General features: G+C 57.2%; 1 protein-coding gene across 7 annotated transcripts; it reads right to left on the minus strand.

Annotated features, from left to right (window-relative positions):
• Positions 1–926: 926 nt before the first annotated feature.
• On the minus strand, positions 927–21,530 carry ANKRD16 (ankyrin repeat domain 16). Of its 7 annotated transcripts, none has more exons than XM_059183725.1 (8): positions 20,701–21,518; positions 18,191–18,411; positions 16,760–16,802; positions 14,225–14,333; positions 13,768–13,929; positions 12,867–12,945; positions 10,253–11,573; positions 8,693–9,060 (listed from the first exon to the last, which is right to left on the minus strand). In XM_059183725.1, exons 1-7 carry the CDS (start codon positions 21,018–21,020, stop codon positions 11,416–11,418), a joined length of 1,092 nt encoding a protein of 363 aa, XP_059039708.1. In that variant the 5' UTR covers positions 21,021–21,518; the 3' UTR covers positions 8,693–9,060; positions 10,253–11,415. The 7 variants fall into 7 exon arrangements, with proteins under 7 accessions (XP_059039707.1, XP_059039708.1, XP_059039709.1 ...); XM_059183726.1 differs by lacking the exon at positions 8,693–9,060 and having other exon boundaries at positions 10,427–10,896; positions 11,251–11,573; XM_059183724.1 differs by lacking the exons at positions 8,693–9,060; positions 10,253–11,573 and adding an exon at positions 927–1,858 and having other exon boundaries at positions 20,701–21,528.
• Positions 21,531–21,776: the final 246 nt, after the last annotated feature.

A 21,776-nucleotide genomic window follows, 5' to 3' on the forward strand; every position in this document is an offset into this window, starting at 1 on the left:
TAGTGAGTCTGATCACTCTAAGAAACCCTCAGTTTTGAGGCCTGGGAGTTGTCTGACCCAGGTGGGTCCCCCAGAGGGTACCACGCACTTTGGGGGGGCCTGTTCCTCCCTCCTGGGAGACAGAGCACACAGGATGCGCTGGTCATTTCTCAGGGAGCACCCGGTCAAATATTTGCTCTGAATCATAAACCTCATCGTACTTTTGGGTCAAAGGTGTTTTTTGAGCCTTTCTATGAAACGAGGCATTTCATTCATCACATAGCCTCGAGCGTACTACTTGCCAGTCTTCCGGGGGAACCACCCCTACCGCGTCTGCTCTGTGAAAATGTCCAGACCAGAGAAGGGGATCTTGCTACTTGCTGGAGGGAACCTGTGAAGAAGACCGGGTCTGAGACGTTTTGTGGGCGAACCATGTTGAAGGACGTGATCGGCCTGTGAAGCAAACCTCCTCCTCTTTGGGTTAAGAGCACGGGGGCAGTTACTGTGTATCCCTGCGAGCTGGGAGAATGTCTGGTTTCCGCCGCTGTCCCATCTTCGGACACTGGCAGATGGAAGGGTCAGGCCAGCAAACAGGTCAAGGCCGTGGCAACAGGTCACAGAGCTGGGATTTCTGGGAAACTCATGCACTCATGATTCTCTCTCGCTCACGCTGCCTTGTCTCTGGGAAAACGGCAAAGATGAACTTTGGGCCGCCCAAGTGGCCCAGGCGTGGCGCTCGGAAGAGCAGATCTCAGGCTCTGCTGCTGGGTCACTGAAAGTTCCGTCTCCTACGTTCCCTTGCACTGGCAAAATGAAACCAGGTTGAAAACCAAAAAGGAAAGCGGGAGGAACTGTGGTCGGGCTGTTTCATGGTCTGTTGTCATTAGCAACTCACTTTCCGCAGAGACTAACGTCTGAACGGCTGGGCTGGGCTGGGCTGGGCACAGCCGTCAGGTGCGGGGCTGAAGCCAGCGAGAGGAGGTCGGAGCGTTTCCCAGGCTCTCCGCCAGATTCCACACAGGCAACGCGGACGCACGGAGCAGGGACCTGGCCTTCCAGCAGGTTCCAGCCGGCACCCAGCTCTGATACCTGAAAGGGAAGGCACCCAGCTCTCCCGACTGCCGGAAGAAAGGAGCGAATGCAGCTGGACTCCTGCACGCGGATATGCCCGCAGGTGACCGTGTGGACGCGGGTGAGCGCCGCGCCCTGGTTACTGAGAGCGCGTGGCGCCGGCTGGAGTTTGAGACGCTCGGCGGTGTGAACTCGGCCGAGTTACCAACGTGACTGAACCTCGGCTTGACTCGATTGGATGGTTTCTCAGATTTAAAAGTTTAAGACAGGAAACACTTGGATACGACTGTTCTGCGTTGCTCTCGGGAAACCAGCACCCGGCAGCAAGCCGGGCAGATAACTTACCAGGGGGCAAACAAAGTGCCGATGCTATATACCGACTCTACCCTCAGAGCTTCTGCACCCGGGCCTCAGGCCTGGACACCACTGCCGCAAGGGAGGTGCCGTGTGGCCTTTCCACCAGTGAGAAAATTTTGGAACTTGATCCCGAGTCTCGTGCACACAGAAAGGCAGGGCCGTGATTTGAACAGAACCACATCCCTTCAATTATGGGCACTTGTCTGGGCAGCAGCGAGCTCGGGGCCGACAGGAAGAGGACGTTTCCTGGCCCCGCTTGGATCTGGGTGGAGCCACCCGTCTGGTTTTGCAACTGGGAAGATGCCAGCGTTGATGTGTGCCATTTGCAGACCTACCCACGGGGGAGCCACGTGGCTTGTTGGGCTGCCCCTTCCCGGTTTGTGAGACCACAAAGGACTCCAGGAGGTGGCGCCACCGCTTCGGCGAAAACTGCCCGGGGTTGGGGGGGCACCTGCCAAGAACACACAGACGGTCTGTCAGCGAGAAGCACACCTCTCTTCTGTCAAGCTTCTGAGATTTTGAGGTGGATCGTTTAGCAATGGCGGAGACGCTGGGCTCCAAATTCAGCTCACCTCGGGTTTTTTGCGTGTTCAGCTAACAAGTCAAGTTCAACAAAACGGATTAAAGGACACGTTGTTTTCCCCCTTTATAGAAAGAGGCCAAGTTGATACATGAATTAGCATTTTATTCAGGGTGGCCAAACCCTGCACACGAAAACGCAGATGCTCAGTTCAGTCTGAATTTCAAACACACGACAAATACCATTTTTAGTGAGTGTGCTCCGTGCAACACTTGGGACGCGCTAACACGCAACAGTAATTCATTTACCTGAAATTCCAATGTACTGCACCGCATCTGGCGCCCCGGATCTCATTCTATCACATCCTTGCTGTGGACCCTGCTTGGAAAGGCCTTCCTGTCACCTCCACGAGCCAACATTACCCCCACATCCGGTCCCGGCCCGGATGCCGCTGCTTCCTGGAGACAGCCTCCCGCACTCTGTCCCCACAGCTCCCGAGTGGCCCCTGCCACCCATGCGCCCGCCATGCAGATTTCTAACAAGGCTTGCTTTTTTTTTTTTTTTTTTTTTTAAGATTTATTTATTTATTTGTCAGAGAGCGAGCGAGACCGAGCACAGGCACACAGAATGGCAGGCAGAGTCAGAGGGGGAAGCAGGCTGCCTGCGGAGCAAGGAGCCCGATGTGGGACTCGATCCCAGGACGCTGGGATCATGACCTGAGCCGAAGGCAGCTGCTTAACCAACTGAGCCACCCAGGCGTCCCCCCTTTTTTTTTTTTTTTTAATTAAAGATTTGTTTATGTATTTTGAGAGTGAGAGAGGAAGAGAGAGTGCGCCCGAGCGTGACTGGGGAGAGGGCAGAGGGAGAGAGAGAGAGAATCACAGGCCAGCTCCCAGCTGAATGTAGAGCCAGACTCGGGGCCCACCAGCCCGAGATCCTGCCCTGACCCGAATCAAGAGTCGGATGGTTCCCCAGATGCACCACCAGATGCCCCAAGGGTCGTTCTGCTTTCAGATTTTAGACTCCTGAGGGTGGAGGCAGATTGTGGGTGTGAGTGGAAATGACACACACGCCACCTTAAAAAAGGGGCGTGACCTCCCTTCGTCCTTGTCCCCGTCATAGGCGGGTAAGCCGGCCTGGACCCCACACAGGCCGCGTGCTCGGGATGGCAGCAGCCCCAGGAGGGGGCTGCGGGTCACCGACACCCCGAGTCTGGGCTGAGCTGACTCGTCGGAGCTTGGTCTGGCCCAAGCTCTACCTGGGAGAGAAATGAGCTTGCTTTCTTGGCGTGTGGAGCGTGTTTCTCTGCTTGCAGGGAGATTTCCGTCCACAGGGTCACTGGGGAGGGAAGGGCACGAGGCCCGGGGCTCTGAGCCCAGGAGGGAGCAGCCCCCAGGCTGGAATTGGCACCAAGGCCTTCCGCGTCCATCCGAACCTTAGCTGAGTGTGGATTTTCGGGAAACGTGGGCCTGCCGTGGGCCGCGCAGAGGGAAACTCTAGAACTCTGGGCGTTGCTCCCCTGAGGCCGCATGTGGCTGAGGAAGCACAACGCCTCGTGTCCCAGCTGGGCCCCCTCCGCCACCACCCAGCGAGGCTCCGTGGGTCCGCACCACGAGAACGATTGGTTTTAGACATCCCATCATTTGTCTTGACTTCCAAACACCCAGCCCACATTTTATCGTCACACTCTGCGTTTTGTGTGAAGCTACTGCACATAAATAGACTCTTACAAATCAGCAAGACACGAAACAAGAGACAAAAGATAACGCAAAAGACTGATTTCCATAAACGGCCCCCTCAAAGCCGGTCTGCCGCGCGCGTGGGCTGGTGGCCTCACGCACTCAGGCTGCCCTTGGCTGCCTGGCCGCGGGGCCCGCTTTGGCTGACATGGCAGGGGTGTCTGCACGCACACAGCAGATGCGGGGAACGCACTGAGTCGTCCTCCCTCCTCTCTTGGATCCCTGCCACTGTCAGGACCATCAGGCCAGCGAGTCCCAGCCGGCGCGGCCCGGCCGCTGACCCGAGACACACGAGTGAGCCCAGCTCGCAGTGGAGTTCCGCCAGAGTCAGCAAAACCACCCAATGACCCGTGGAGTTTGTTTTCTTTCTTTCTTTCTTTCTTTTTTTTTTTTTTGGTACTAGAGAGAGAGAGAGAAATAGAGCACAGGTGAGCCAGCCGGAGATGAGGGGAGGGGAGGCAGAGAGAATTCCAAGCACACCCCCGCTGAGCGCAGCGCAGAGCCCACATGGGGCTGGATCTCGTGACCCTGAGATCACTACGTGCGCAGAAACCAAGAGTGGGACGCTGAACTGACTGAGGCACCCAGGCACCCCACCTACAGACTCTTGAGAAATAATTAACAGCTGTTGCTTTAAGCCACGGAGCCCAATGTGGGGCTTGAACTCAGAACCCTGAGATGATGACCTGAGCTGAGATCAAGAGTCAGGTGCTTAACCAGCTGAGCCCCCCAGGAGCCCCTTGAGGTAGTTTGTTACCAGGTAATAGCTAACTAAAACAGATAAAAAACACAAAAAGTCAATAAGCAGATCTAAAAATCTTTGATCTGACCCATAATTAAACACAAACTTGAAATAATGAGCTATTAAGCCAGGTTAGTAGAAATCAGGTGTGGTGACCCAGCTTTGCTGGTGGCATGTTAGACTCAGGCACCTTCACGTGTGGAGGCATTCTGGAAGGGATTTTGGCAAAACCCAGCGTGGTGGGTGTGTGGCACTCCAGGCGCACCCCAACCTCCTTCTCACGTGACCTCATACATCACAGAAGCAGGAGAGTTATAAACTACGGCCCCTAGGCTCCGGTAGAGCCGGACTTCTGGATGTGAGCTGGATTCTGCTGCTTGAGTTTGGGGAGGAACCGGCGCTCCTGGGGGCAGACGGTCATCAGTGATTTGTTTCCAGGAGACTCCCTGACCGCTTCCGCTTCAGCCTAGACGGCACGCTGCTGCAGCTGGCAGGCGAGGGGCAGCCGCCCAGCCAGCAGGGATTTGCCTGACGAGGAAGGTAGGACTTCTCGAGGCCCAGGTCTGCAGGTTGGCTCTGGAAAGTCATTCCTCATGTTCGACCAAAACCTGTCTTTGAACCTTGCTACGTTTCTGCACAGCAGCCCACAAGTGCAGTAAACCTCTGGTTCCTCACACCGGCTGGAACGCGTGCTGCTCTCAGGCCCTGCTACACCCCGCCACACACATTAACAACATGTCCTTGACCCGCGTCTAGAAATTTCTCCTCCACTTCTACACAGAAGGACACAGAGATCCGCGATCACCGTGCTGCTGTTGACAACGGCGATTCTCAAAAACCCTGGGTGCCTCCTGAATGTCTATGGGCAGATTACGGAGCACTGTGAATGACATGGTGGGAGAGAGAGGCGGCAGGTCTGCGGGGACGAGTGAGAAGCCCCGTCCAGGGTGCGCTGGTACGTCACTAAGCACAGGGTCTGGTAGGTAATCAGAACGCGCCGGTCCGCTGCTGGTTGGGAAGCCCCCAACAGCGGTTCCTTCAGGTCAGTGAACAGGCTGGAGGGGGGATTTTTACTTGCGTTGTCTGGATTCTTTTTCACCAGGAAGAGGCTTATTACTCTTATCATAAAAACTCATTAAATCAGGTGCATGAGAGTTACATCGGATAAGCTTATTTCAAATCCACAAAGAATTCCCTGAAGGTGTGACACGGGTCAGGCACGGGGCACGGTGCTCCTGGGCTGCAGGAGTGAGATAGGCACCAGGGTCGACTTCAGCAGGCCCGAGCAGAGCTCACGCAGCCTCACACGCGGCAAACCACGCGATCGTAGCTACCAAGTGTGCAGCAGAGACGTGGAGGAGAGATGGGAGTCCGGAGCCTGGAAGGACCCATCACTCTGGGAGCTCCCGTGGCCTCCCCTGGCCTTCGAGGACCTCGGACGTCTCCTGTTCGTCCTGGGCTTGGCGAGCGCGGAGTGTTACACGCAGAGACTCGGTTAAAGTTTCCGATGACTCCATGAAGTTGGCATGTTATTGCTTCATTTTGCAGAAGGAATGAGTCTGGAGAAGCTAAGAAGTGAGGTCAAGGCCATGGCAGGGGCGTGGGCCCTCACCACTGTGTGCAGGGCCGGGAGGGGCCTCTCCCTGAGGGCAGGGGGCATCCGACGGCCGGCAGCTGCGGGCACCGGCAGGCTGGAGGTGTACCCCATGAACTGGATACTGCGCGGAATCACCCTTTGCTCTACTTACTACCCCCCCTTTTAAAAGATTTTATTTGTCAGAGAGAGAGAGATGGAGCACAAGCAGGGGGAGCAGAGGCAGAGGGAGAAGCAGATTCCCCGTCGGGCAGAGCCCAATGTGGGCCTCGATCCTAGGACCTTGGGATCATGACCCGAGCCGAAGGCAGACACTTAACCCATGAGCCCCCCCCCCCCACCCGGCATCCCCCCTTAGCCCACCTTGAGAAAACCCAATGTTGTGCCTTCTCTGCACCCGCAGCTGAGCAGCTGATGTGGCTGCAGAGAGCAGGACGCCGATGTCCTTCTGCATTTCCCGGGCCGGGGGCTCTCACGCCGCTGGCCAGACCGGCAGCCTCCATGCCAGCACCGCAGCCTGTCCAGGGTGCAAACCCACACCTCACGGCTCCCGTCTAACGCCCCACTGGACCGTGCAGCTCGTGCCCAACAAGCGTCCAGGCGCACTCCCACACTCCTCCCCTGCCCGCCCGCTGTCCATCTTCCTCGGCCCGATGTGTGGCGATTCCACTCTCGGTTCGCTCAGGCCCGGTCTGCACCTCTCCTGTTTCTCTCACGTTCCTCGTCCGGGTCACGGGTAAGTGCTGCTGATCTCCCTGGACACAGGGCCGTGGGCTGGCGCCTGTCACCGCCGCACCTCCCCTGAGCTCGCGTGATGTCCTCTGGCCAGGCTCTTGCCCCCAGCTGGCATTCTGAACGGTCCCGGTCCAGCTCAGGCGGGTTTCCTCCCTCCGCGGCTCACACCCTCCTGTGGCCTCCCACGGTAGAATGGCCCCGAATGGCCTGGTTGCCCGGCTTCCTGTTGGCGGCCACAGCTGGTGGCATCCCGCTCTCCCTGCACGCGGAGGGGCCGGTCTTGCACGCTGGTCTCGCTGCCCCCGGAGCGTCCTCCCCAGAGGGCCACACACTTTGTTCCGGGCCTCCCCTGCGACCCCCCCCCCCCCCGCGACCCCCGCACGGCCCCTGCCCCTTCTCTGCTCTACTTTCCTTCCCAGAACTCCCACTCCCTGACGTTTCACATCCGTAACTAGTTGCCAGGGTCCAGTCTGTCTCCCCTGCTACAGCAGGCCTCGAAATTCCAGATGACTTTCCCAAGGTCACACGGTGGTACCAGACTGCATCTGAATCCCGGCAGCCTGGTTCTGGCCCGTCCCACAAACCACGCTCCGCCGTCTCCCCGCCCTGTGACAACGCCCGGAACGGGGCAGGACGGGGTGGGACAGATGTATCCCCAGATGTGGCTTCAGGGGCCCGGGAGCCCCTCACACCAGAGTCCACGGGGCCCTTCAGAGATGGGGCAGAGGCCCAGCGAGCAGCAGAGGCACGTGATCTCTCTCCAGGGCTCTTCTCAGGGCCGGTCCCTAGAACCGAGCCTCTGGACGGGCTGTGACCGGCTTCCATCCCGCACACCCAGCAAGTCCTTCCCGCCACCGCTGGGCCCTCACTTCCACCTTGTCCCCTCTGCGTAAGGACCCCATTCGCCTCCAGGCAGTGACGCCTTCCACACCCTTGCTGGCTCCGGGAAGCAGTTTTGAAAAGTCCATAAATACCCCGACTGTAAGTTCCCACCGACACACGTGCTCCGCCAACCCCACACCCGCCAATACTGATGCTACACGAGCCGTGCACGCAGTTGCCCTGGAAACTTCCCCCTCGCCATCCCTCTTCTTTCTCGTGTGCACCCGATCCTGACCCTGACCCTGGCATCCCAAGCCCTGGGGCTTTCAGGCTCTCTTCCCCTTCCTTCCCCACATCCCGCAGAGCCTGGACCCAATGAACTCAGCCCTTATCTGAGCCTGAAACACTGGGGTCTCACCCTTTCTGAGAAAACCTGTGCTGTTCAACGGTCTTTCTACCTTTCCTGTCTTGTCACCACTCAGCAGCTCCAAGAGTGAGGCCTGCTTGGACCCAGCAGTCCCCTGTCCCCACCGGCCCCTCCAACTCCCAGCCCCACACGGCCCTGACCCGAGATCAGACCTGAGCCATTGTCAGTTCTGACACCCCTGTCTCTGCTCCTGCCGAGCCCCAGGGCTGCACGGATGTCCCAGTTCCGCTCTTACCAAAGCAAAACAAGATGACAGTGTCAGAATAGATACGGCAGCAACACCGAGAAGCGTTAGTGATTAAAATAAAAGGTGTGCAGAGTTTTGCAGGGTTAGCCCTAAAGCTAGGGGAGACTGTGCACAGCCTCACCTCCAACATACAGTACAGGCAGGAGGAAGTAAGGGTTGTTTCTGGGCGGTGGGAAATAGGTGATCTCTGTTTCTCCGTCACCACTGGAACCTTTGGGGAGCCTTGCCAGCTGGAGGGACCCCACGGCCTGCTCTCAGGTCTGCCCCCTGCTGGCGGCCTCCAGCAGTGCGGGGCAGAGTGGGAATCACAAGCCGGGGGCACCTGAGGTCCCTGCATGGAATTCTCCATTTTTGGCCTGACGTGTGTACTTTCTTTTCTGTTTTGAGATCTCCTTTTTATTTTGTCTTGTGAATATTTTCTTACACATTTTTTCACAGTAATATACATCAGGCTGTGGCTATTTTCAAGGGATTACAATTTTTACTGATTTCTATCTCCTTCCAGAGGCTTCTGCCCCTATTGGTCTTAGGAACAAACCCTCACGCTGGGTCGGGGGGCGTGCAGGACCAGTCAACAGCCCTTGAGGAGATGGGTGGGAAAACACGTCAGTGGTCAGCTGCCCAGATCACCTTGGTGAGAGCTCTGGGACCGTCGTGTGGGGGATGGGGTCGAGGAGGGTGGGCCCAGGGGGTAGGGGGCACCGTCAGCAGGCCGACACCGCCACGGTCTGCATGATGGCCGGAGGGCTTGAACCTGGGAGTCACAGAGAGACAGTGAACTGCAGGGACATCGACGTGGTGGCCAGTCGGGTTCATGTGCAAGCAGCCTACGGAGAAAGTCGGTTTGGGATAAACTGGGTGTGGCAAGGTCTAGAACAGGCCAGGGTCACAGGGGTGGAGTGTCCCCGCAGAGGTGGGCCCCAGAACAGACCAGACGGCCAGGGGCCACACAAGCAGGGGCACCCCAGCTTCAGGAAAAGCCAGAAAAACCCAGGTGTGTGTCATCAGCCGTGGTGGGGGCCGGGCTTCTAGAGGACAGGAAGGACTCAGACCCCTGAAGTGAGAGGCCTGTGACCGAGGACTACTGACCCACCTGTCGGGTAGCGAGGCCTGGTCACCCCGCGGAGGGGCAGTGTGTGTGAGTTGGGGGCTGGTGCCCAAGTCTGGCGGAGAAAGGGTGCCCGAGGTGGAGTCGAAACGGGGTGGGGGGCCACAGAGAGGGCATGTGGGTCCGGCACTCAGCACCGTGTCCAGGACACAGCACGTGTTCCAGAAGTACAAACCCCCACTCACACATGGACCACATAATAACTTAAACCCCGCTCCGTGTCCGGCACCGTCCGGGCCGTGTAGACAGCGAGTGAATAAGGCAGACAAAGTCCTGCCCCGGAGCTCACGCTCCTGTCGCGTCGCGGAGACAGAGGAAACGAAGAGCAGGACCCACACGTGTGGCCAGTCAGGACTAACAAGGAGCAAACAAGCAGGGACGGGGGACGGGGGGTCAGGGTTTCAGATCGGGTGGCCTGGTGGGGCCTCCCTGGAGGTGGACTCAAGCTCCCACGAGGTGACCCGAGGGGCAGGTGGTTTCTGGACCATCCCGGCCCCCTTCGCCACAATCAACACCACTGGCGTCGACACTGTGGTCTCTGGTCCTCCAGAAGCTTCAGCAGCCACGGTCTACACCACAGAATGGAGTCGGGAACGTGTGGGGAGCGAAAACGCGGCCTCATGCTGGTTGGTGGGGCAGACACACAGCTGGAGGTGTGTGGGGACCCCGCTCGAGCCGCCGCGATGGGAAGCTGCGTGCGTGTGAGCGGGGAGGGCGGCCGGCGCCCCCAATGCCCCTCTGATCCCCCTGCAGGTAGCAGGACCATCTTCAGACCCAAAGGGCAGCGACACGGGTTATCTCCAAAGCAGCAGGAACCAAAGCTCAGACTGGCGTGGGTCGCACCGGAGGCCACTCAGAGGTCATGAGACAGATGACGCCAGCAAATGCTGGCTGTCACACTGGGAACCAACCTGTGCTGTCTGCGATGACAGAGAACTGGAAAGTCTCACTCCTTCCCCCGCCAGCACGACGATCAGGCCGGGCCAGCGTGCAGTCAGTCCTGACCAGCTCGCGACCAGCAGAGAGGATCGAGTCTGGCCTGTGCCCGACACATGTCATTTCCAAAGACCAACCTGGATTAACTATTCTTTGTGACCCAGAGAAGATGATTTTTATCACTTTCCCCCAAAAGGAAAAAGGAAAAGAATCCGAAGGTCTGAGCATGCAGCCTCCCTTCGATCTGTTTAAACTGCTCCAGAACTTTTGGTTACAGAGTCAAGTGTCCTCAATGCCCCCAGGCTGCAGGGGGCAGGGGCTCCGGATAGGAAGTGCGGCCAGTCGCTTGCAGAACAAAGGCCATTCTTCCAGTGGGACTCTCGCACCTGCGTCTCTTAGGTGTGTTTGTTATCTGAAGACAGCCCACGCAGAACCACTAAATAAAAGTAACCTCGAGATTAAAACATAGCTCGGGGCGCCTGGGTAGCTCCATGGGCTCTGCCTCTGCCTTGGGCTCTGGTCATGATCTCAGGGTCCTGGGATCGAGCCCCATTTGGACTCTCTGCTCAGCAGGGAGCCTGCTTCCTCCTCTCTGACTGCCTCTGCCTCCTTGTGACCTCTGTCAAATAAATAAAATCTTTAAAAACACAAAACAATAAACATAGCTTAACCAGCAGCGCTTAGAAAGTACAAATATTTCCATTATTTCCTTGCGTATGTCTGGGCAGGCGTCCCTTTCAGGCTACAAACCAGAGCGAAACCACCGTAATGAACCAAGAAGCGAGGCGGGAAGGAAGCAGCGGCCAGCTGTGCTTCCGGCCCCCGCACCGTCAACATCCTCGCCCTGGCCTCCCCCCACGACATTACCCACAAAACACGTGACATAGTTACGTGAACTCATACTGTGTTACAGTCACACGGGCCACCTGCTTCCCTGAGGGCTCCAGACACCGACTCCAAGAACATCCCCTACCTCCCCTCAAAGGGCAGAAAAAGCCGAATCCGGGTCACGAAAAGTCTCTGCGTGCGGGTCACGGGCTCGGGAGCCGGCGTCCTCACGGCCCGCTGGCTGGGGATCCTGACGACCGCAGCAGCAGGACGTGGTCACCACGCCTGTCGTCCTCGCTCAGAAGCACTGTCAGGTCTCAGGGCAGCGCTCGAAGCACTGGAGGACGTCCGCGCGGCGAGCCAGCTGCCGAGCCAGGGCACCCGAGGCGTCCGGACAGTCGCTCAGCCCGGACTGCAGCAGGAGCCTGACACAGGCTGCGTGCTGGCCGGCGCAGGCCAGGTGCAGGGCTGCGGGGACACAGAAGCCACACGGACTTGGAGCAGGACCCCGCAGCGGTGCCCGCCCGGCGAGCGGCTACATCCCCAAAGCAATCCTTCTCCCACGTTTCTGCGACTCCTCCCGGTGCCCCTGCCTCTTCGGGATCAGAGCATTTTCCTTCTTAACCTGACTGGGTTGGCAATGGCTGTATAAGAATCACCCAGTGAGAGAACGTAAGAGATTTCTGTCTCAAGCAATGAAGCAGGTTCACGAACAGGCAACTTTAAATGGCCCAGAAGCCATTTTAAAGGTTCTGTGAATTCTCTGCGTCAGGAAAAACACTGCCGTGAATGAGAATGACGTGATGAACAAACGGACACTTGCTCCCCTTCGGGAATCAGGGCTCCAGGTTCCTGGCGCTGTGAGGCCTAGGATCCTGTGTCCTGCAGACAGACTCGTGTCCCTGCACGTAGGGACCGTCCTCGTAGCCTTGGACACGGCTCCTGAGCATCACAGACACTTGCCAGATGCCGTGGTGCACCCAACGTTTGCAGAGGCTTATTCTAACCCGAGTCTAAAGAATTAGCTCTGAAAAGCTTTCTGAGCCTCACGTTTAAAAGGTTATTGTGGGGAGCACCTGGGTGGCTCAGTGGGTTAAAGCCTCTGCCTTCAGCTCAGGTCATGATCCCAGGGTCTTGGGATCGAGCCCCGCATTGGGCTCTTTGCTCAGCGGGGAGCCTGCTTCCTCCTCTCTCTCTGCCTGCCTCTTGGCCTACTTGTGATCTCTGTCTGTCAAATAAATAAATAAAATCTTTAAAAAAAAAAAGGTTATTGTGGGGGGCAGCTGGGCGGCTGAGTTGGTTAAGCGTCTGCCTTCTGCCCCGGTCATGATCTCAGAGTCCTGGGATGGAGCCCCCCGTTGGGCTCACTGCTCAGTGGGGAACCTGTTCGGGGTTCTCTCTCCCTCTGCACACTCCCACCACCTAAAATACATAAATAAATCCTGAAAAGAAATTATAGTGATTCTAGTTTTCAAACGCACTCCAAAGAGATATGGCCTCGGGAGAATCTGAACTGGGGGCCACTGAATCCACCAGCCAGTGCTTCCAGGCGCACACGTGGTCATGGTGTGACCAGCACAGGCCCCACCACTGCCATGGCAACAGCGACATTTCCAGAGCTTCGCAAACGCGTTGTTTCAAAGACGGGCTGCCGAGCCGCTGGAGGGATGGTCTGAAGCCAGCGTGTTCCACAGCCAGGTCCCTGCGTCATTTACATCCACCACTAGTCACTCCCCAGCCGCACGGGACACGAAGCCGTACCTGATCGCTTCCTTTCGTCTCTGGAATTGATGTCAGCACCCAAGGACAGGAGCTGCTGGACTGTGCTCACGTGTCCTTCCTGAGGGTGAGGTACACTTGTTATCCTGGGACAAGGGCCCCGACGAGCCCTTCAACACCAACTAATGCGGGTCACGTACTTTTTCTAAAATACTCAGCTGCTACAATGGAATTTTCACAACTACAGAAAGACCTGCATGGCTCTCAGGTTCCAGTGTAAACTGTTAAATCCAGATTTTGGGAACATTTGGTTATGAAAACACAAAGGATCTACTCCATAGGCCAAATTACATGACTACAGTCGGCAGCAGACATCCGAATACGTGCTCTAGAATCTCTCCCAGCAAACACGCTCTTTGCTGGAATTTCAAAGCGAAGATAAACAGGGAGACCGTGACCCCTCCTGGACGCCCGTCACAGCACACATCCCAGCACGTGTCACCTGACAGGATTCCTGTCCAACCGGCCAGGCTGCGAGGACCGGAGAGACACGGAATCACGGCTGCGAGGCCCATCCATCCCCCCAATGGCCTTGGCCAGGTGTGGGTCCCCTCATCTCTCCACTGCCTTCCTGGGGGACAGGAGAGTGCCACTCACGGGAAATAACTATTCCTGCTGCTGGGAAAGCCAGTCGGGGCAGCCAGCCAGTGCGGCTGAAGATGACCCACCAAACTCTCCTAACGCTCCAAGCTGGGCTGTAAGCAGCGAGCGTCCGCGGCTGCAATGCTCCCTTCTGGAATCTACTGTAAGGACAGAGCAGCAGGACTTTACGTGGGGGGATTCGTAGGGCTGCAAACAACGTTATTCCTGAACACAGAACAAGGGCGTGTGCAAACTAAAGCTGGCGCGTCATGCGGAGGAAGGTCTTCCCGGAGAGACAAACCTTAGCGGCGAAATGCAGCGGCGTCAGGCGGCTGGGTACGGCCCTGGCGTCCACATCGGCGCCCAGCTCGGACACCAGGAAGCGGAGGGCCTCGTTCTGCCCGGTGACGGCTGCCCTGTGGATGGCCTGCATCCCCAGGGCATCCCGCGTGGCCCAGCAAGCCTGGGGGGCCGGAGAGAGGAGGCCGTGTGTGAGGAGCGGGGACCTTCCAGCGGAGCCCCGCGGCCTCTCTGGCCGATCATGGGGGATACCACGCTCCGGCCACGGCACCCTTGGCGGGCGGCCAGCAGTCACTCCTGCGCACCAGCAGCGTGCTGGGCCCTCCTCCTCCTAATTGCTCCCCGCACACCCGACACGGGACCCTCGCAGGGGCCCCAGACAAGGACGTCTGCCTCCTCCTCGCCCACGGTGACACTGACCCCTGATCTGAGACCCACGGGAAGGACCGTTTCTGTACCTTGTGCTGTTCGAGCAGCAGCCTGGCCACGGCCGTGTGGCCGCACTGAATCGCGTCCATGAAGGGTGTGCACCCGCACCTGTCCGCACGGTCGGCTTCGTACGCGCACCTGCCACATGAACCCAAAGCGGCAGGTCAGACGGGTCCCCGCCGCACACGCAGGCCACAGAGACCGGAGCGCGGTCCCCGGCTCCCAAACTCAGCCCCTCCTCGGACTTCCTCACCCTGCTTGTGCGCATCCTCTCCCCCTCGTGACCGGTCACCAAAACTCAGGTCTGGGTCCCCTTCTCCCGCTGTGGCTCCTGCCTTGCTAACCCTTCTCACAGCCACCGGACCACCGTGGGCATGGCCAGTCCTCCCCGAAACCTTTATCTCCCGATCACAGAGGAAAATCTAAACGCTCGCCACCCGGGGTCAGGATAAGGCAGCATCGACCCGTCTCCCCACGCTCCTCTGGGCCACCTGCCTCCTTCCCGGTCCTCCTGCTCCCACCGCCTTCCCAGGGCTGCTTTTCCCACCTTCTCAGTCCCACCGCCCACCTTCCCCTGCATCCTGCCTTTCTCTTTCCCTACTGCTCCCCTGTCCTGGCCTTCCTGTTCCTCCCTGTCCTTTTCCTACTTCAGTCTCCCGTGGGACCACCCTCCGTCCCCGCCCTCTGCACAGTCGCCCGTCCTGCCCGCCTCCGGCCGCCTCCCTGGTCCTGCTCTCAGTCCCAGCTCCGCGTGGACCTACCGTCTTCCGCTCCGACCTCCTCTGCGGGCCTATCTGTCCGACTTCCTTCTTGGTCCTGCCTCCTACCTGACCTACCTTCTGCCTCTCCTACCTCTCCTCTCTTCTTCTGTCCTTTCCTTCAGGGTCCTGTCCGTCAAACCTTCTGGGCCCCTCTTACCACCTGTTCTACCTTTGTTATGATCCTACGTCTCCTACCCTCTTTTTGCTCATTATCATCTCCTCCAGCTTCCCAGCTTTTTGCTGCCTTTGCATGTGCTGGTCCTCTTTGCTTGGAGCACTGGTTCCCTTTTTTTTTTTTTTTATATTGGACACAGAGAGAGATCACAAGTAAGCAGAGAGCAGACAGAGAGAGAGGAGGAAGCAGGCTCTCCACTGAGCAGAGAGCCCGATGCGGGGCTCGATCCCAGGACCCAGAGATCATGACCTGAGCCAAAGGTAGAGGCTTTAACCTACTGAGCCACCCAGGCGCCCCTGGTTCTCCCTTCTTCACTTCAATTACAGCTTTGATATGCCCTCATGGAGGCCTGTCTGCTCTCCACCCACAGTAGGACCTTTGCTACCTCACAGTGAAGTCCTGTTCTCTTCTTACTACTCAGTAACTGCTCAGATAACCTCTTCCGCTCTCGTGAGTTCAGTCGTCATTTCTAGGTCGATGATGCCCGCATCTGCTTCTCAGCTCATACCCCTCCCGTGGGCTCTGGATCTTGTCGGCAGCTGGGCACTCGACATCTCTACGTGGGTGCCTCGCAGGGACACGCAACTCATCCCCCCAGCAAACCTGCTGCTCCTCCAGTGCTCTCTGTCCCAGCAAATGGCATCCCTAGTGGCTCAACGAGAAGCCTGTCATCCTGGACGTCTCTTCCCTCATTCCCGTGATCAATGATTCACCTGAATCCACTGATTCCGTTTCCTAAGGACCTCCGTGTCCTTCTCTTCACCCCTGCAGTCGGTGTCTTAGCCCAGCTGCCGCCCTCTCTCTCCCGGGGAACTGCAGCGGCCTCCCGACGTTCGCGACACCCACTCCCGCTCCCCCCCAACCCACTCCCTCTTTTCCAACGCGAGGATCTCTGAAGAATGCAAACTTATTACTGTCCGCTCTGCACTCTGCTTAAAGCCCTTCCATGGCCCGGCGTACTCTCAACAAAATCTCAAGTCCTCGCATCGTCCGGGTCCGCCCTCCACCAGCCTTTGCTCACGGCGCCCTGTTCGCCCCATTGCTCCGGACGCGCCCGCACACGCGGACCTTCAGTTTGCTACAGCACCAGGCTTTCCCTTGGCTCCGAGCATTCACGGGGACTGTGACCTCTGTCTGGAAAGGGGCCCTGCCTCCCCCTCTCAGCCTCCTTCAGATCATAGCTTGACTATCCCTGGGGCCAAGATTCCTCCCTCCCAGTCCAGTTGGGTCATCCTGGCATATGTTCCTGGAGGGAGCCCGTGACTCCTTGTTCTCCTCGGGCTCGCGGGGTGTGAACGGGGACTCCCGTCTGCCAGCGTGCGAGCTCCACGAGGGGACCTGTGCCGGCCAGCCTCTCCTGCGGCCCGTGCATCTGGCACAGTGCTTAGAGGGTGCTGAGGCATTGAGCCTATGAAAACTGGCCGAAAGAGCAGATACACGGGTGATTTTTTCTTGTCTCATGTTACTCAGCGATTTTTGTTGTAAATTCTTTGAGTTATGTCCTTTGTTCATCTCTCTTTGGGTGCTTGAGTTTCTTTCTGAGCTATTTTTCTGAGCTTTTCCTGTAGCATCGACATTAACTGTTACAATTAGTGAATCCTTTCCTCCATTTTTTGTTTTGTTCTTACCTCTGGAGAAGCACCTTCACCGCGTCTAAACAGCCATGCATCGCTGGGAGAAGAGAGCGGAGAGTCAGAGCGTTCAGAGCAGGTATAAACTCCTCCTTCCGTCTCTCTCTGCCCCAGCCTTTTAGCTAGGACTGATGGGAAACAGTAATTAAATCAAGGACACTGTTACCATCCTAGAAAAAGAAAAATTTAGCTAGGTAACTGGTAACGACGATGTTTTCACTTAATAGGCACTTAGCCAACACTCACTCTTTGTGAGCACGTCCATGGCGAATTCTCAGTCCTAAACTTTCCTCCAGTGTTGTGCTGCAAATCCTTAGGGCCGGTCAGTTTTTGCCCAGGGAATGTAAAACATATTAATAATGATCCATGAGAAAATAAGGAGGAATGTAATTCTCTTACTAAAGAGAATGACACTCAGTAACAAAGATTTCAACTATCTGTTCTCCACTCTCTTCCGTGAATGGCTAGGGGCTGATCGTTTCTTGGGGAACTAGTCAAACAATTCGTAGCAGAGAAAAGTTCTTCTACTGACCCATCAAGATTTAAAAAGAATTCCTTGGTCCCTAACTGCTCCCTGAAGCTACAATATTTCCTAAACTATATCATGTCACAGGTAGTGATGCTTTGAGAAACCAAGGCCCTGTACTCTAATTCAACGTACTATCCAGAAGGCTACAGATCATTTTTTATATTTCTTGACCTGGACTCCTGAGGTCTTTATCTATGGAGTCTTCCATCACAGCACTTTCTGCTTTCCAGTAATTTAAAATGATCTATGACTAGATAATTCAGATTTAAGGATAATTAGTTGTATCCCACATCTTTATTGACATCATCACTAGATAAGTCAAAGACACTCAGGCAGGCACTCAATTACAAGTCCCTAGATTTATTTAAACAGATTAGCACTGTGGTAGGTATCAATGAAGGTATAGGGAAATACTGTCTCTTTTCCTCCTGCGGGTAACAGTGACAACGTAAACAGAATCCTGAAAATAGCCATGCCTGTGTGTTCTGCGCTCAGTGTGTGTCAAGGGACTTAGATACATCGTGTTCCTTAACCTCTACAGCAACCCTGCGACGTGGGCATCATTATCATCATTATTTTGGGGATGAGGAAATTTGCTTAAGAGACTCAGTCCCCTGCCCAAGGTCAAAGACAGTGAAGAACAGAATGAGCTTTCCAACAAACTGGGGTGGACAGGACAGATACACACGAATACGAGAAAGAGCATGTTATGGGCCACGTTCCATCAGCCACAGGAACAAACTCTGTGCCGAAATACCCCAAAGCTGCTCTTATTCCTGGCCCGCGAGTTCACAGACCCCTGTAGCTCTGTGGGGGCCCCTAACTAGAAGGCATTCTGCGGGCTTGGGGGAGCGGCCTGCGCCCCTGTGCCTGCGCCCCTGCAGAGCTCCTGGCCATACCTGCTGTGTGCAGAGGCGTTCTCCCGATTTTGCTCTCCGTCTCCCAAGCGGTGGGGCACACGGAGAGCAGGTACTGGAGGATCAGAGGGTCGCCCTCTCGGCTGGCAATGTGGAGACTGTTCCAGCCATCTTTGTTCTTCAGCAGTGGGTTGGCGCCATGTTCCACGAGGTCCTGGATCACCTCCAGATTCTTCCTTGTGCAGGCCATCATCAAAGGAGTCCTAAGGCCAATCAGGAGAAACTGTCAGACGGAAGGGCAGCTGAGACATTACAAGGGCGCGGCTGGGTGTTCTGAAAGGCACACGCCCTTGGCAGAGGTGGAAAACCTAGAGGGGTCTGAGAAGCAGCAAATCTGTGTGGAGCAGCAACTTTTCTGGCCACCGTGAGGCTCTGGGAGAAATAGAAAGGGAAAGAAATTAGGATGTAGGTGTGCCTGCAGGAGGGGATTACTGAGGAGGCAAACCTGCTTCCGGGCCAGTTTAAACTGTGGGACCAAACTGAGACAGAGACAAACTGAGTTAATGAAAACCATGGACAGTTTGTCTAGAATAATATATTTTTTTAAAGATTTTATTTATTTGGGAGAAAGAGAAAGCAGGCACAAGCAGAAGGAGGGGTAGAGGGAGAAGCAGGCTCCCCGCTGAGCAGGGAGCCCAAGGTGGGGCTCTATTCAAGGACCCTGGGAACATGACCTGAGCGGCCCCAGGCGCCCCGTCTTGAATAATATTTGTGTTAAAGGTACTCTGCTGCACTTACTCCATTCACTTTAATCAGTAATTGTTTATTAGTTAAAGTGTGCTGAAAAAAGGCTAAAAAAGAACATTTGATACAGTGCCTACCCACGAGGAGCATACTTTGGAGACACAAATGGAACAGTGTGATTATAATAAGTTTCTGAACGGTCTTGTGTCCACAATTATGGGAATAAACTACACTAATAAGAAGGAAAGTGGCTCTAGCCTTCCTTTTTTCATAAATGATCTTGGGTAAGACATTTCTATACCATGAGCTTCTGGTTTCTCATATGCAAAACATGGGAGACATAACTCCCAGAAAGCAAGGGCAGGTCTTATTTACCTCCTGATTCCTGGGGTTAGGACCTGTGTCAGGCACACAGCAGGAACTCACTATACCTAGGATACGTCACAGGCTGCATCTAGGATCTGTCTTCTAAGATTTCTATGATATTAACTAATTACCAATATTTTTGGCAGGAGGATGTAGTAAGGAGAGTGAATACGAAATTAAGAGGGAGGAACCCAGATAAATGAAGGCTGGAATCTTCCAGAAGGACTTCACAGAGGGAATAAATCCTGAGCAAGGCACGATGGTTAAAAAAGCAGGGAAGGTATTGCAAAGCCAGAAAGGTGAGAACGGGCAAAAATATCTCACCGCGGGGTGGCTCAGTGGGTTAAGCCTCTGCCTTCGGCTCAGGTCATGATCTCAGGGTCCTGGAATCGAGCCCCACATCCGGCTCTCTGCTCAGCAGGGAGCCTGCTCCCCCCCCGCCCCCCCCCCCCGCCTACTTGTGATCTGTCAAATAAATAAATAAAATCTTAAAAAAAAAAAAAAACAACTCACTGCAATTACACCTCCCACATACATACTCCAATGAACGTTGCCTCTTTAATGGTTTTTTGCAGAGAGGCCAGTCCCCTAGCCACAGAATTGTTCTGAGCCATGTATGAGGTCTTCCGTCTGTTGGAATGGTCTTTAGACCAGTTGGCCAGCAGCAGAAGAAAACTAGTCTTGTGCTCAATCAAGCGGGCTGACCCACCATTTCCAGCAGGCAAGACAGCACATTACTTAACTATCCGTGTAGCCACTGGGGTTCATAGTGACATCAGATCAGAAATCACCTGCAGGCAGGAACTTCATTAGGTTACGACTCTTAGGATGTCATCAACTTCCAGGAGCCCCCCACAGTGGTACTGGAAACTATGTCTGTCTAACAAAGAGCAGTTGGTGTGCGTGATGGTGACTGCGGAACGTCTGGTCTGTGGACCTGCTCACGCAAGGCTATCTGTGAGCTAAAACCATACACATCCTGGAAGCGGTAAAATACACGGGTCGTGGTGATGTCGGTTCCTTCCTCTTGGTACTGCACTGCAGAAGTGTGAGACCATAACTTTGGGGGAGACTGAGGAAGGGGCACACGGGGCTTCCCTGAACATTTCTTCACGACCTTCTGTGAGCCTCTGCTCCAGAGAGACAAGTGAGAACAACGTTACTGGCAGAGTCATGACCCAGCCCGGTGTCGCCCTGCTGCAGGCAGCACAGACGATTCGCGGTGCGATCGCGTTCCAGAGTGTTCCCTAAAGGGAAAGAAAGGGTTTGGACAGGTCTGGGAACAGTTAACCCCGCAAGGGTACCCCGCTGTTCGCAGAGGCTGATCTGTCCTCCAGGGCCAAGTTCAGACGCTCCGGTGTCAAGGCGGAAAAGCCCACGGGGATCCGTGACTCTGCGGGGAACGGGGGGGGGGGGTGTCTTTGGGGAACCCGGCCACCTACCAGTCGGCTTTCTTGAGGCAGTCCACCGCGGCTCCTCTGCCCAGCAGGTAGAGCACGCAGTCCCGGTGGCCCTGCGCGGCGGCCTCGTGCAGCGGCCGCTTGTAGTCTCGGTCGGCGGCCTCGACGTCCATGTCCCAGGTCTCGACCAGATAGGCCAGCACGTCCCGGTGCCCGTGGCGGGCGGCGCAGTGCAGCAGGGTGTCCCCGGCCGGCCCCGCGCAGCCCGCGCGCCCGGCTCCCCGCAGCTCCTCCCGCAGGGCGCACAGCCGGCCCTCCTGCGCCAGCCGGTGCAGCCGCCGCGGGGCCCCGCGCGCAGCCATGGGCGCGGGTGGGGGGGCGGGGGCGTGCGGGCCGCCAGCCCTGCCCCCCGCGGCCCCCGGGACGCCCCGACCCCCGCGGCCCCGTGCGGGGGCGGCCCTCCGGCGGACCACTCGCCTCGCGGGCCGGGCCGGGCCGTGCTCACGCGCCCCAGGCTCGTCCGCAGGCGGCCGCCGGCCCGGGCTGCGTCTGCGGGCGCCACACCAGGGGGGAGGGGTGCTGCCGCCCGGCCTGCCCCGGGCCGCGTCCGCTCCGCGCGGCGGCACGATCCGCCCGGCCCCGACAGACGCCCGCCGCGGGGAGGACGAGGAGGAGGGGAGCCGGCGCCGGGCGGCACCCGAGGGTCAAGTCTCCAGGCAGCCGCCGGCTCCCAGGGAGGGGGAGGGGCCCCGCGCGTCCCCACCCCCCGCCCCTCCCCCGCCCAACCTCCGCCGGCCCCTCCGCCCGGCCGCGACCCCTCCTCGGGTCCGCGGGAGCTCGGAGGAACTCTGGGAAAGTTTCCACTCGCCCCCTCGGCCCCAGCGGAAGCACGGGCGGGGCGCGGTCCACGGGCGGGGCGCGGTCCGCGGGCGGTAGCCGCGCCCCCTGGGCGCGCGCGCTCCTATTGGTCGCTGAGGCAGTCCGTCAGCACGCCCCCTGCGCGTGCCGTTCCGATTGGACGTGCGAGCTGTCCGTCGGCCCTGGCGGCGGGCTCTTCCCGGGGCTGCGGCGAGGGCGGAGCTGGCGGAGGAAGTCCGCGGCCTGCTCGGGCGGGCGCT

The sequence above is a fragment of the Mustela lutreola genome, chromosome 8 (genome assembly GCF_030435805.1).
Source record: "Mustela lutreola isolate mMusLut2 chromosome 8, mMusLut2.pri, whole genome shotgun sequence".
Classification (NCBI taxonomy): Eukaryota; Metazoa; Chordata; class Mammalia; order Carnivora; family Mustelidae; genus Mustela; species Mustela lutreola.